This window comes from Orcinus orca, chromosome 3, assembly GCF_937001465.1.
Source record: "Orcinus orca chromosome 3, mOrcOrc1.1, whole genome shotgun sequence".
Classification (NCBI taxonomy): domain Eukaryota; kingdom Metazoa; phylum Chordata; class Mammalia; order Artiodactyla; family Delphinidae; genus Orcinus; species Orcinus orca.
The window spans coordinates 36,583,969-36,600,658 of NC_064561.1; the positions used below are offsets into that span (position 1 = coordinate 36,583,969).

Below are 16,690 nucleotides of genomic sequence, written 5' to 3' on the forward strand. Positions count from 1 at the left end.
TAGCAGCACTATTTACAATAGCCAGGACATGGAAGCAACATAAATGTCCATCAGTAGAGGAATGGATAAAGAAGATGTGGTACATATATACAATGGAATATTACTCAGCCATGAAAAGAATGAAATAATGCCATTTGCAGCAACATGGATGGACCTACAGATTGTCATACTGAGTGAAGTAAGTCAGACAGAATAAGACAAATACCATATATCACTTATATGTGGAATCTAAAAAATAGGATTCAAACAAACTTATTTACAAAACAGAAATAGAGTTACAGATGTAGAAAACAAACTTATGGTTACCAGAGGGTAAGGTGGGGGAGGGATAAATTGGGAGATTGTGATTGACACATACACACCACAAATCTGTTTTATCTAGCATGATAAAATGGTCTGAAGAAGTGAGCTATCCACTTGCCAAATATATGGACTATTTCCCTCTGCTGATTTTAGATTGTTAGCAGATGATTCCATTTTCAACTTGGGGGGTGTAAGATAATCAGAAGAGAACACTCACTTTCTATATTTTCCCTTCTAATATATTTCCCTTGTCACACATCCAAACAGTTTTCTTTGATTTGTCATCAGCTGTTAGTAAGTATGCAGTGGAGCAAGAAGTTTCCATTGCTGTAAAACTCTGCTTATTATGTATGCCTCCGAAAGATTTGTCTTGCACATTAGCATGCTAATGTCTCTAAGAAACCATGTTTTAAATAAAAACGTGGTCAACATCATCTACCTCTGTGTTTCCCAAACTTACTTGGGAATGCTACTCTAAAACATTACAAAAGCTTTAGGGTAAGCATGAGGCCCATATAACATATTATGTTGTTTATAAAAATTTTTTAAAGTTCATAGTATAAGTTTAAAAACTTCAGAAAAATATTTTAAAAAATTTAAATTCCCTGGAATACCACTTTCCACATAAATCTACTGTTAATATCTTGATGTATTCCCTTACATGTTTTTTTCTATTCAAGTATACACTTAATGATTATCCTCAAACCACATTCTCACTCAGTTGAGTACCATCTCAGAGACAAGGAATAGGATCCTTTGACCAAAGTGTGTCTTTCACTCCAGCTCACCAGGGAGTCCGTGAGTGGCATGTGAAGTCATTCTGCTTTAAAATAGAAAGTTTATAATCTGGAATGCAAAGGTTCAAGACAGAGGGTTGTTGTGAATCAACTTCAGCCAAACTGTAAATAGAGGCATGGTTAACTTGCTTTTTTGACAAAGAAATGGCGGTTTGTAATCAAGTGCTCTTCAGGTGTACCAGGCTTAAATGGAAGATGAGCTCATACCTATGTGCTTTGGCTGAGAGCTAGGGCAACTGCTGAGGAACCTTATTTTTTCCCAATTCAAGAAAAACTTTGTCATCCCCCCCTCAACATGAAATCCCTGTTGTAGGGATATATATATATATATATAAAATATACATATATAATTTATTATTTAAGGAACATTGAAACAGAATTTAAATCACGTGCTCTAATACTAGACTTTATTGACTTAGCGTTAGACTCTAAAGTGTTATTAGAAATACCTATAAAGTACTCAAGGCCTTTCTACGGGTCACATGAGGAAAAGTCAAAATATTTTTTTTGCTTTGATATATTCTATTTAAGAGCATACAGCATGAGTCAGGAACTTCTGATGAAGTTCAGCTAGGAAGATTATACACCTAGCCAAAGTTAAACATGAATGAACCTCTTAGGTAATGAGGAAATTGTATGCAAGTGGAAATCAATTAAAATAACTCAGTTGGAAGAAATGTTCAGAGAGTAGATAATTCAGCAAATAATTTTTTTCAATCAAATATTTTCATCACAATAATCCTTCTCTGTCCAATGTAAAAAAATCAACAGATTCTTTCAAATTAGTATAACTGAATACACATGTTCAAGTTTTCAAAGGATAAAGATAGAATGGAATTATATAAAATGAGGTTATGATGATGATGGTTGTTATTGCAGTGCCTAAGAATATCTTAATATAGTACGTCAATGTAAATGAAGTTTATGATGATAAATTAATTAAAATCAGTCTTTAAACAAGCACACTCTTCAAAGATATGTTTTACATACAACATATATATATAATTTATAAACATATATGAACACACACACATATATATACACAAACACACACATATATGTATACACATATATATACACACTATATTATATCCCTCTATAACAGCTAGACAGCAGTAAATCTGTTTTTTACTGGGGATTTCCTACAATGTTGATATCCTGCTGATAAGTTTTGAAGTAACAGATGTTTTGAAGTGATAATTCAAAAAGATGATTAGTGCTTGAGGCAGAAATGAGAAAAGCAGTGCAGTATAGTGAGTAATAAGCACATTGGATTAAGAGTCAAAACACTTGGATTTTAACTCTGATTTTCCTAGAGAACAAGCTGTGTGACTTTAGGTACAATCCTTTAATGTCCCTGAGACTGTTTTATCACTTCTTTAATGAAGAAATAATACCCGCACAGTCAACTCCATTGAATTAGAGTGAGGGTCAAATAAGATTTTAATGCCGAAAACACTTTGAGATGTATTTACTGGGTACATTAATTTAGTCAACGAATGTTTACTGAGCATTTTCTATGTGCCAGGAAGGCACTGTTCTAGGTAATAGTAATATCGATACATTGATGAGCAAAAGTGCAATTGCTCCTTTTCTTCTGTAGCATATCTCACAACCTTAGGTAAAACATATTTTAGGTAAATAGGTTAGAAACATAGATAGGTAGGTAGATAGATAGATAGGAAGAATTACATACGTAGTTGTGTATGAACACATATGCACAAATTATACTAGTTAATGTCATCATTATAAATGTTCTGAAAGAGTGTCTTTGAAGAGATGACATTTGAACTGCAACCTAAAAGGTGAGAAAAATTCAAGGATGAACAGAGACAGGGAAAGACATTTCAGGGAGAGGAAAGAATAAGGTGAAGAACTGAGGTGAGAATAGATGCGCTTGACTTAAGAAACAGAAAGTCCAGTACATCTGGAGCTTGGTGAAGCTGGTGATCACGGTACAAGATGACACTCTAGAGGAAAGAGGGCCACACCTAAAGAGCTTCTTATAGAAGCAGCTGACCTTTGTTCTAATGCAATGTCTTTGGGTAATGAAGTGAAGGAATGTTACTTGCAGTTTAAGAAGACAGCTGATGTGTGAAAAGTGGATTTTAAGAGTGACTGTAATTTTAAAAATAATGGAAGAGGGAATCAATAGTGAAGAATTGTAGGTGGTGTTTCCTTAGGAATCCCTATTACAACAATTTATTTAATATGGCATTGGCCCTATTTTCACTGGAAATGCTGTCTATTGAGGAACTCAGAATAATATTCACTGGGCCCAGTTCTGTGTACTCATAACTTAATGAAGGAGGTTTATTGCCTCCTTCAAGCTACTTTGCTTCTATTAATTCACAGAGGCAGTCACTATATGGAGAATGAATTGGCTAACATTAGTCATCATAATAAAGTATTTCTTAAAACCCCACTTTGAAATGGTCCTGTTTGGAAATTGAAAGTATCCTGAGCTCCCTACATAACCATCAGTTTATACTCCTGGATTGGACAATGTTTCAGCTCCCTACCAATCTGCCTGGGGCAACATTTTTGCTCCTTGTCCTTCACTTCCATTCCCTTAATTCTTCAGAATAGTTGGCAATTTTCCCCTCCCTGATAACGTAGAGCAACTTAATGTTGGTGATATTCAGCTACTAAACCTGGATATGGGGTAGAAAATCACATTTCGAGGTGTCTAACCAGTACCTGGTCCTTTGTGTTTTCAGATTCCAAGAACTCAGATGATACAAGAATCTCCCAGGGAAAAAAAGGTAAAGTTTATTACAGGAGACATTTATTTCTTCTCGACTGAGAATTTGCCTCCTTCCCTCCTTACATCATGGCATTTTCTATTGGGAGAGAGCAAAGCTGTAGAGAAGAATGTGATTGCTGTGTTGGAGGAATAGGTTTCTTTTGGTCTGTAGAAGTCTTGATCAAAATTGCCTAACCTGCAGTAGCTTTGAGGTATCCTACTTTCTGTTCCTATTATTGAATTTTAATTATATGAGAATAATAATATAATATCATTATATATTATATATATTATGGAGGGATATGGCATCCACTTAGGACTTGGTTTTAAGTTCTTCAAAATGGCAGAGTCCATGACTATTAACAATAAGATTCTTACTTCAAAAACACTACAAACACTATTTTTCAAATATGGGATTCTTACCTCAGAAACACTACAAACACTATTTTTCAAATAAAGAACTCAAGTTCAGGCTGCAAAAAAAAATCATACACAGAAAAAAAATATGTATATTTCTTAATATTTCACATTGGTTCTAGAATCAAGATAGGAAATGGAAACTATATAAAAAGTCCAAAAGTAACTGCACAAAATATAAACTGCATCTGTTTACTAATAATTTGGCCGTTATAACTTTAGCAAAATCCAAGTGGCTACATTTTATCTTAGGAAATGCTTGGCAAGATGATTTATATACAATAGAAAAAGATGGAAGCAGAAAGTTTCTAAATATGCTAGAACATTCCTCTGGGCATCTCAGTTGGATTCACTAGATGAGCTGGCTTCATGAGCTGACTGAATTTCTCAGCCAGTAAAAGTTAAAAGGTGTTCTCTGTTCATTTTAACAATTCCTCTTGGGTTTTTGGTAACTGCTTTTTCTCTAAAATTCAACTGAATTATAGAATGTCTAGATATAGTATTTCAGTGTAAATAGATTGCAGTATGCCAAAGTCTGAGCATCTGTTCCACACCTTGCATTAAAAGCACCAGATACACCTATAGAAAATTCAAAAAGAATTCCAGAGTAGAATTTCAAAAGCTGATACAAAAAGCCATTATCTGGTAAAGAAAATGTAACAACAGCAATAAAAAAATATTGGATAAATCTAACCTTTTTAAATTTGGGGGGGGGTATTGTCAGTAATTTAGAATCTTTTTATTTTATTGAAGGTGAACACATGTGACACGGATATCTTGCCCTCTAAATTTTAGAAATTCTGGCTTTTTAATATAAATACAAAATGTGTGTTTTAAGTTAGGTGAACATGAATAAAATGGTTGCCTCTGATCTCAACATCACACAGGATACAAAAACATAATAAAAGATCACATGAATATCAGATATCATCTTGAGATAGAACAAAGTCTAGTCACCTAAAGTTTAGAGTTGCACAAAATTTCACAAGTTAATCTGATTTTTTTTCTCCAGAACACTCTTAGTTTCCCACCTTTACTTATTTTGACCTAAAGAAACATAACCCAATATCCCAAGCTAATTCCCCAAGGAGCCCGTACCACCTTGCCAGTATCACTCATATCCAACCAGTCTCCTTGCCTTTTTGGAGATGCTTATACCTTAAAGCTAAGATCTCTGGCAATAATAGGGCTAAATGAAGTCTAAAAGGTCTCATACAGGTGTAAAAAATCAAAAATTGGGAAAATTAAGAAGATAAGGAGTAAGTCTGCTTTGAAGCATAGATTGTTTGTTAAATAGTATGTCGTGCTAAAATACCTTGAGGGAAAAATCCCAGCTACATTCCAGTCACAAATACTCACCTAACTGATAGCTTCAATTAAGTAAAATCTAAAACAAACAAAAAAATTCCCCCAAATTCTATAACACTTATAGGAAAAAGAAGAAAATCTTAACTAAATGTGTTAAGCATATAGTAGGAATAAAGCCCATTCTCTACCTCCATTCCTACCTACCTATTTACTTATTTACTTCTCCCCCCATCCATCTGGGTTTGTCACATGATGAGTACACACGTGTACTCTTTCAAAAGAAAGAGAGATGTAGCCTGTATATATGGTGTGGCAGAAAGGAAGGGAAAGCTGTCACTGGAAGGGCATTACTTCTTAAAAATCTGAAAACTTTCTTCAGAATGTAGTTTTGGATCTATGTTTCTGGATTGTTCTTACTCCCTCTCCCAGAGTGCAGGGAAAGCCAAAACGATGGTGGCTGAAATTTTACCCAGATAGGTGTAATTCAGGGGGAGCATCATTTAATTTTTTCGGAAGTTGGAGAAAATTCAGGCTTCTTTCGTTTATTAGATTCAGAGTCAATAAGGAGAAACCTTGAGGAAATTAATTTTCCCAGAAGGTGATTGGTTTGGTCTTGATTTAAGGCAAAAAGAGGAATCTTGATTAACCAAGGAACACCTGAGCCTACCCAGCCTCCTACCACACATGCCTTTTCCATTTTCTCTAAGTTGCTCTCCTTCGCCTTCTCCCACCCTCTCACTTTTCTCTGTTCTTTCTCCTTATTTTCAGTGCCCTCTTTTGCTCTCCTTTCTTCTGTAACCTTTTCTTTCTTCTCTTGCCATTTTTTTTTTTTCTGGATTTTACCTCCTCCCCTCCCTCAACCATTTTATTCTTCTCTAGTGACGATGCTTTAGGCAAGAGCTTTTCAAAAACATTCTTCAGGCCCTGATTGCAAGGAAGAACCAGCCCTCCGTGTCTTGTCCTCAAAGAAAGAGATATTAAATGAGAATGAATCCAACAATCACTGACAGTTTCGATTTGTATTTTCTGACTACTGACTATTTCAATTGAAGTCTATTTAAAGCTTTCTTCATTAATTTTATACTTAAAATATGAACTTGCCAACATATTTTTCTCTTTACATCCTTGAATAGAGTATATTATTAGAATTCCACACAGTCTATCCTTTTTAGTTCTTTTATTTTATTTAAAAAGATACGTGTCTTCCAGGATATCTCTGGTTTGCCCTTTTCTTTCTACTTTCTCAGGATTGCTCTTGACCCTGAAAAGATAGCCTTTTGAAATAGTGTTACAAAATCTGCAACTGATTCCTATCATCTGGATGAACCGTGTTATATATCTGTTTTCTTAGTTATTGGATCCAGGGTGTACATCTCCAAAGAATAATGTTACACTTTTGGATTCTGTGTGTGTTTCTGAAAAACAGGTCATGATGAATCTGCATGTACAAGAGTTTCTTACATTAGTCTCAAGTCTTAGCTTATCACATTTCTATATTTTCTCAAGACATTCAGAACAAAATATCCCTGCCTTCTGCACAATGTTGTTATTTTTATAAAACCAGACTTTTATCATAATAAAGAAGAGGGTGGGCTCCTATCTCTTGCGAGAGAAGATTATCCCAGCTGTGATCATGAACCTACTAAGAGGAAATTTTTACCGCCTTATAAGCTAATGATAATCTTTCAAGTATTGCCTCTACATAGTTTTTACATCTGAAAGCAAATGGATCATGTAAAAAAATCCATTTTTATAATGGAGAGCTACTGGAATGCATGTCATACTTAGCTTACCAGAAATCTATGATAAAGAAATAAAATTAAATAATTTTGCAGAAATATATATATTAGATAATTTCAATTTATAGCATCCAAAAATCATGGTGTTAACATTTTTTCTCTATTCTGTAGCTGATTATGTTTTATAAAATATCTAAAATCTGTGTTTAATATTTAAGATGTTTTCTGAAGACAGATAAACATTCTCAAAATGTACTTAAACACGTTAAGATGTTTTCTAAAGACAGATAAACATTCTCAAAATGTATTTAAACATGTTAATGATTCTGCAGATATATGTAGTAAACACATGCTATATATGTAATAAACACATGCCATCATATCCCTTAAGACTGAAAAAGCATGACAAAAAAATGACAAAAATTTAGTTAGTATTAAAGTTTTTTCATAAATCTCAAATCCATCAGATTTAATTGCAGTATGCTCCAGGATGATAGATAAAATAGAAATAGAGGAAACTATTTGGGCTACTTTTTAATTTGTTTTCATGTCTATCATAATCTCAAAATCACTGTTTCCAGAAATCATAAATATCAGAAAAATCATCTTTAGCAAAAATTAAAGCATATCCATTCTTTTTGATTTTCCTGAGCCCTTGAATTCTCTATTACTGTAACATATTATATCCATTTCAATTAAAAAGAATCTATCTTGTCTATATTTAGACAACTACTATTTCTTTTCTTTAAATATCTATTTTTGTTATTTTGACGGGATTAAGTAGGTAATAAAGTAGATTCCACCAAAACTGCAGCCTGAATTAATGTAGTTGTTTCTGTTAATAAATCCACCATTATCTTGAGTCTTGAAAATTAGCTTTTTGACCCATTCTTAGTCTATATTATACATCCTCAAGGTCTGTGGCTCTCCAAGACTTAGGTATGCATATGAGGAGTAGGTGAAATGCTTCCTGCTTATACTATATTTGATTAAAGAGTTATTACACATAATTAAATGTAAATGAGCAGTCATGGGCTTGTTATTTGTACTCCAAATAACAATACGACCAAACAGCTGATTATTAAAGAAGGGGTGTGTGTGTGTGTGTATGTGTAAAATTGTTTAACAAACTGAAAACTATGCACAGAACTTATAGAGGATACTCACATTCACAAGGTAAAGTATTAAATGGGATTTCCTAAACTAGAATGAAGATAAGATTTTCTAGATGTGTTATGAAATTCTGCTGATTTTCTAAGGAGATATCATGGAGAAGGAAGAATAAGAAGTAAAGAAATCAGATGCATGCCCATTAGTACTTTAAAAGTCTTCTTTTTAAAAGTTATTATCACTGTCCTGAATTTCTTCTTTTTGTACATTCCTCCCCCACCTGCAGTCTTTGTAATTTATTTCAAATTTTATGAACCAAGAACAATTTTCCTGAAACCACTCCAGAGGTTTAGATATACACAGACCTCATATTAATACATCACATACACATTTATGCACTCCATTTTGTGACCAATGCATTTTGTTCCTTAATATTTTTTCAAAGAACTTAGTGAAAGGAAACCAAGTGGAGTACAAACCTGGAGGAATTTGTATAGTGTGTCCTAGAACGAATGCTTGAGATTGATAGGAAAGGACACCTGGTAAGACCTTTGACATATATCCGAGTCATGTCTTCGATAAAGGAGTTTTCCTTAAACCTCTGAGACACTAATGACATTTGGCAGCCTCAAAACAGACCTATGATCCATATCTGTGTCATTACACTGCCCAGAGTATTAACAGGAAGACTAAATCCATGTTACCATTCTGTTGTAAAATCAAAAATTGAATTCTTAACCTTCTTATTCTTTGCATAACTTTGCTGTCTAGATGAAGAGGAGATGAATTTCTTAATATTGTCATTTCATTGTAATTTAAATATTGCTATTAAATAGTTTCAACAAATGCTCTGGAGAGAGTGCAGCATAAGTTATAGTTGGGAGTCATAGATTCTATCCTTGGTTTCCTATGTGACTTTGAACAATAATATTTTTCCTTGCTTCACTTGTTTTACTCTGAGATCAATATTTTGTTTTGGCTTCATTAGTCTTTGTTTAACTAAATAAGATAGGTTGATTATCTTACTCAAGGACTATTTAAATAAGTGTGTAATGCCTTGCACTATTTACTCTTATTGTTATAAATACTGTATTATTAAGTGCTAACTTCTTCCTGAGTAGAAATTCATTAGTAAAACCAATGAACCGGTATACAAAAAAAAAACCCAAAACATTTTAACTATAGAAAATTAGGGTTTAAGTTTAAATTCACAGTCAAAACAAAACACACACTATCATCTATCTCATTCACCTTTTATCCTAGAGGTGGGGGTAATCTAACACAAAATAGTGGATCAATATGTAATATTCCCAAATAAATGTTTAGAGCAATAGATTCAGAGATACTCTACTTGAATTAAATGCAAACATAGCTATGCCTAATGAAACAGAGATGCAGTATTTGAGCTGGAAGAGATGATATTACCCCCCTTTTTCCCTTGTAAAATCAAATCATACATGGAAAAGATTGATTGTCAAGTAAATGTAACATTTATTTCATGACATTATGAGAAGTTTGAATCTGCCTTCTACTACGTATGGGTATGTGCATGGGATGACCGTGGAAAATTGAATTAATATTGAGCAATATACTAAAAATAGGATGTCATTACACTACGTGCTTCCATTCTTATTACTTTAACATGTAGAGGGAAGCAATACTTTAATAGTAAATGTTTAATATTGTTCTGTAAAATAAAAACACGATAATGCTACCCACCTCCCAATCCTGGTCTCAGGCGATTGTCATAACCATCTAGGAGTCGGTCCAAAATCCTAGTGAAGACAGTGGTGTTGTCTTTAAGTTCATCTTGTAATGAGGGTTGTCCATAGCTGAAAAAAATGTAAAGGGAGGCAATATCTAAATTATACATTTCTACTAAAATTATACATTTCTACTTTTTCCAAATAAAACCTTCCGCAATTTTCCAACTTCCTTTCTATTGAATCTTAATTTGAAAATTTCTTCTGGTAAAGTAAAAAGATGTCATAGTTTAATTCTTACCATTTTCTCATATTTGTTCTCATAGATGATATGCTCTTTATTCTAATATTTCTAACTATGGAAGGAAATTACAGGAAATGAGTTGTGTCTTTACATTTATAATTCTCAGCATGTATACAATGTTGTAATGAATGTTTTCTCTGAGCAAGCAAGAACACTAATGCACTTTAGTAAAAAACCTAGATCTGGGAAACTTCTTCCCAAATTAAAAAAAAAATGTATTTCTGAGCTACCAAAATACGTAATAGCTTTGTTTTCATTTAATTTAACGTGTAGCATAATCCTAAAATTTCACCTACCAACAACCGTCCCTTTATCCACTTCATATATATCTATGTTTTGTGTTTTTGTTGTTCTTTCTGGTATTTAGATGAGAAAAATAGATAAAACTTGTTTCTTAGGATAATTACATGTTCACATCAGTGTGTAATTTCCATTCTTCTTAAGGTTTATGAACCAATTTTTATAATTTGTCTATTCAAACCTCTAATTAATTGAATTTTGTCATTTCTGGTCTTAGAAGTAAAAGATAGCTTGGAAAAGATATGGTCCAGTATTCTTAATTTATGGTTTTACTAAACTAATGCAGGATTAGCGTTTTAGGAAAACACAGCCATTTGTAGAGTTTGAACTAGAATCCAGCTTTCTTTAACTTTTAGTCTAAAACTTTATTTTCATTCTTCTATATCAGAGTAATTGTTCCTATTTAAGTCTTTCTATGTGAAGGTCTAGTTTTTATCCCTTACCAGTCGTTACTAGTCTTTGAATTTTGACCACATAATGACTGCAGTTCACATATTATTTATTTATTACATCAATCACATTACTATCTATGCTCCTTGAATCATATTTTATGTAATGATTAGAATGACACCTCCAAAATCCTTTGAGAGAAGAGTATTCTATGTTAGGAGGGATCACACTTACTGATATATTTCAATGATAGCTCTGACCTTGAGCAAAAAGAAAAAAAAAAAGAATATAGAGTGTGAACTAAAAAACGGACACAAACATATCACTTTCAATTTAATATGCTTTTGGCATCTCTCTTGTGTGTTTATATTACTGATCAATCTAAGAAAAATAATAACATTTGAAACCAGGGTTCACTGATTTGACAGAAGCAAGAAATATAATCAAAGTATCAATTCAAAAACAAACACTATTATTTGGGTAATAATGTTATACTGGCAAAATGCAAAACTTTTCTGATAAAATTTTAATTTAATAAGCTATTATAACTAAAAGTTATTCATGATATGAAATATATGAAATGTACCTCTATGAAATAGTTCTCCATTCTCCTAAATTCAACATTAATACTGTGCAGATTGAGGGTTTACTCTCCTTTGGCAGAATTAAAGATCTTACTAGTTTTTGAAATCAAATTTTCAACGAGCGCTGTGTCTTCCAGGATGTCTTGCTAGCAGATGACAGCAGTAAAGCAAAAATAGTTTTCTGAATACAATTATTTATAAAAACTCATTGTCACAAAACCTACTGCCATGCATGCATCTTTCAAGGATACTGGAAGGTCATCTTGATAAAGGTGGAAAAGAAATGCTAACACACTTTGAGTTGTGACGAGAGCCTGACCAAGTAGTCTAAGGAAGAATCACTAAAATAAGAAGGGAGAAAAAGATGAGATGGTGTGATATGACAGAGCAAATTAGATTGTTAATATGATTCCCAAAATATGGGGTGATCTACTACCTATACCTGCATTCTCTTTGTTTTCATAGCTTATGTCAAATTCAGGAAATGCTTTTTTTCCCCCTGGTTTTATTTTATAAATGTTGTACTCACCAATTGTTTGCATTGGAGTACAAATGCCAGAAGAGACTTTTCCCTCCCTCCCAGAGAACCAGTTCTGCTCTGCCAATTGGAATGATAATCTTTCTTTTATGTGCTTTTCTTAATCAGGTTATGCTTCATTTTTAATTCTAATTTACTATGTAATTGTCAGACAATGACCCTAGGATAAAGATCAAGATTATTTATTTGCTATTAAATACTCATGCCAATGTAATGTTTCCTAAACTGAATATATAATTTGTAGAGAAATGTCAGTTACAGTACGTGATTTTGATTCCATATGAACCACTATATAATAAAACATTGTGCACTAACTCCATCTACAGGTCATTACAATAGCAACACTTCATACAATTTTTCGAGAGCGGTGAAGAACATTTAACTCCTCAGATTAAGAGTATCTGGCAATAATGCACTTTCTGTTCATCTGGCGGTCATTATTTATCATACACAATAACAAACAATAAAAATAGACAACTTCTCAATTTAAAAAATCCTCCTTAGTCCTTATCTTTCCAGTCTATTCCATCTCTCTGCCTTAACTCATAAGGGTTCACTTTTCATTACATTATGGAGAATCTTAGATTTTTGTAATATGTCTAAGACTTTCTTTGGGGCCACAGGAGTGGACTACACAAAAAAATATAAAAGCAGATAAAGGAGAATCTGAAATATTTGGTCATTTGTATCTTTGTTAGTATAATATGTCTATGCATTTGATGGGATCATTAGCAAATATTTTGAATATGGTTAATCATATGATTACATTTTTTTTTCTCATAACTTGTCTCCACAGTAGTTAAACTTAAATAGAGAAGTTCAGTTTTATCTAACGTTCTTAAATATGTGTGTAGTATATTCTACTTCTATTGGTTACATAAATAACAGTTTCAAAACATAATGCACATGCATTTATAAAAACTTATGACTTTCAAATTACAAATGTTATTCTAACCTTTCCACTTCCACATAGTTAGAAGTTACTCTATGATCTTTGCAACTGGTTAGAAATTTTCTTGTTGGAAAATCAACTCAAATAGTATGCTGACATTAATTGGGGTAACTTTTTCTGTGAATTAGGAAACCACATGTTTTGTTCAGTTACAACTGAGCAGTGAAAAGTTCAATTTAAGAATTAAATGTTGAATTAATACGTTCCTTAACAGAAGCGTTTTAAGCGTATTCTAACCAACATGCAAATAAGTTGATTATTTTTTCATATTGTTCTTCTTTATTAGCTGGAATTTTATTGCAGTTAAGTTTTTTGAATTCCCTTAGTCATGAATTCATCCAAGGACAATTTTCTTCCCCCTGAAAGAATAAATGAAAAGTTACAGAAATTCTCATGCAGATTTAAAATAAAGGGTCCCCACCTTCTTCCCGTCAATGTGCTCAGAAGGAGGGTCCAGCCCCAAATGTAGTCAGCGAGACCCGGACTTTTCTTCATTGCGGGCTTGTGCAGCTGAAAAGTAGAACAAGTAGAGATCAATGTCTCTTGCAAGAAACATCAGGTTATAACCACTAGGGCTGACTGAGGCAGTTCAGATAAATGCTTTGAAGTCAGGAAATGACCTCACTGGGCTATGACACCTCACTGGAAGCAATGGAAACCTGGACCATCCATTCTCCACTTTCACTTGCATTTCTCCATTCAGAAATATCAGTGTCTAAATTTCTCCTGTAAAAGAATACAAGTTGAAATTCTCTCAGGTGACAATATTGCTTAACATAAAAACTGTGAGTTGTTTTTCCTCTAGGTTTTATATTTACAATGTAGTTTGCATTACTCTCTTCTTGTTATCATCTGAAAAATTTGACCTTTCTTATTTGAGTTCCCACAACTGAACTGTGCACTGACAATTTTCAGCTGGTGTCTACAACAGGGAGAGCATGTTTGGAGGCTGTGATGGGGTAGGTTCATATGCTTTGATGACTGAATTCATCTTTGGATTCTGGGTGCACCTTGATTTCAGAAGCAACTGCTATTTATCTTTTTTTAAAAAAAAATAAAATCGTAGGAAACACTCAGTTGAATGCCGAAATCATGCTTGTAATTCTCTGCCTGTGATTGCCTCGTTAAATATGCTCGCTAATGCTTCTGTGAGGCTAAAGGACATACTTTATAGTCAAGCCATGTGCTGATCTCTCACATACAAACCACACTCACATAAATGCACACAAGCATGCCCTCACATGTCTTTTAAGCCCTCTCAGATTCTGCCAGGTTGCTGCTAGAAAATGTTTCATCTAAAACAGATGGAAGCTGGAGTGCTTTGCTTTGCATGAAAAAGGGAATCTTTTTTCCCTCTTAGGTAAAGTGCAATCAATCACCCTCTGTTGAATTTAGACTTGGTAGTGGGATGTTGGAGGAATGGAGGAGCATGGAAAGCTTAGAGGATTTTTAAAATTATAATCTATTTGTGTAATTCTTAAAAATCAGAGCACTACCTGGTGAATGAGCAGACATGGTAACACTATTTGAATGTGCTATAACTGATTCCAGTCATAATATGAGAAATGTTCAAGGTAAAATTTGTTAGCACTTCCCTGAATCTGTACTCCTTAGCAGGATCAGTGATTAATGGATTGCAAGTCTTTTAAAGCATATTTTCCATTAGGCACTCTATAGTTTAATGTGGTATGCCTTTAAATACATCTACACAAATGCTTTCCGCACTCTCCAGGATCATTTATATCAGTAAAAACCATTCCAAACAGGCATGTAAGCAATGAAACATAATTAAAGTGTTTAGAGTGAAATGGTCTAGACCTAGAGGTAAGAACTGTGAGCTTCATAGTTTTTCCCTAATTTAGTGACTGCTTTTGACATAGATGAGTTGAATACGACAAGAAATATTGGGTAAATATCCTTATGTTAAAATATTGCACCTAAATTGCATAATTATAATTCACCCTTTTATTAACCTTCAACATCCGTTATGAAGGAAAAACAACTTCTCGTACCCTTTTAATATTTGTTGGTCTTTATAAAAAAGGGTAATTCCCAAAGGGGTAAGTGAAACAAAACAAAACCCCAAAGCAAGAGAGCATAGCTTTTTGTCCTCCTCTGACATTTTGAAAAGAGAAAAACAAACCTATCATGGCACTTGAGTTGTTGAGTAAGAAAGTTTCTTGCAAATGCAAACCTAATAGTTTAAAAGAAACGCTAAGCTGTCTCCTTACCCCTTTCCACCTTCAACCTCGCCCCATCAAACACACACTCTGAACACCCATATCTATGCCACCCACAGCAAATGATAACTTGAGTTTTTCGTGTTCGGAATGAGAGAGACCCCTACACCAGACGGCATTACGGCAGCGTCCACTGGAAAGGAGAAAAGAAGCATTTTTGCAGCCAGAAAGAGAGAGTGCCTTCCCTACGATGGAACATTGAGATAGGTTTTCTATCCCAGCGTCTTAACTTTAGACGATGCACCCAACGCCCCTCCCCACCTCACCCCAGCTCCGTCTTGCAAAAAAACAAAAAAACCCAAAAAAGACCAAAACAACATGTCACCACCCACCCCGCGGAATACATTCAACTCTGCCTAAGAAAGAGGGAAAGAAAAGAAAAGAGACAGAGAAAATAATAATAATAGTAATGCTCCTAGATCGCTGCGATTTTCACCCTTAAAGAAAAACATTCGTTCTTTCTACCTGCTGCAGGATCAGGCTCTTGTCCTGTTCCCTCCTTCTCTGTTTTCTATTGCATTCCTGTCACTCCAGCAAGGAAAAGGCACGTTCAAAGCTTGTGTGTAGCGGTCCGATGCCGCACTTACCTCGGGCCCCCTCTGGGCAGAGGATCGCTCAAGACCCGAGAAAAGTCTGCGAGAGAAAATCGTGGAGAGCTGGGAGCCAGCGCGAGTCCGCGAGTCCCGGCGCGCCGGCAGCGCAGGGGCGTCCTCGCTCTGCCGCTCACTCACTCGCTCTGAGCGGTCAGAGCCATCATGGACTCTGCGTGCTCCTTTGCTGAAGATTTCACACCCAAATTTGCTTCCCAGTATCCAATCTGCAGCTATACAACAAAAGATTTTTCTTTACCAAGACAGTAGTAATACGTCCCAGGGCAAACCGGATGTGAAATAGGCGGTGACTTCATGCCAGAGAGATTTTATTTTAGAAAGGAAGGTGGTACCAGCCTCTGGATCTGGAGACCAATCCGCCCATTTTTTATAGGCAGCACAATTTAACTTGCACCGCTCTGGCCCTAATCCCCTTCTCTCTAGCTGCAGACTCAAATCCTTCTACAATCTGCTGCAAGCTTTCCTTTTTTGGGGGGAGTAGACATGGGGGAGGGAAGAGTAGAAAGGGTTAGAGACATAGGGACGATACTCAGAATCTTTTCACACTTTCAGTTTATGAACCCTCTATTTTAAGGCGTGCCTATTAAAAATACAACTGATGAGTATAACTATTCCACCTTTGATCAAATATTTAACCACTGCATGCAT

At 34.4% G+C, this 16,690-nt stretch overlaps 1 protein-coding gene across 3 annotated transcripts in view; it reads right to left on the bottom strand.

The window, feature by feature from the left end:
- GABRA1 (gamma-aminobutyric acid type A receptor subunit alpha1) overlaps positions 1–16,487 on the bottom strand; it is a 60,367-nt gene extending 43,880 nt beyond the window's left edge. The window contains exons 1-3 of one of the 3 annotated variants that reach the window (XM_033432032.2): positions 16,019–16,487; positions 13,613–13,701; positions 10,140–10,252 (exon numbers count right to left, since the gene is read on the bottom strand). In XM_033432032.2, the coding sequence (XP_033287923.1) occupies positions 10,140–10,252; positions 13,613–13,686 (187 nt within the window). In that variant the 5' untranslated portion in view covers positions 13,687–13,701; positions 16,019–16,487. Of the gene's footprint in view, positions 1–10,139; positions 10,253–11,703; positions 11,732–13,612; positions 13,702–15,896 lie in introns of those variants that run through there. The other 2 variants (XM_004271963.4, XM_033432033.2) reach the window with 2 other exon arrangements.
- Positions 16,488–16,690: the final 203 nt, after the last annotated feature.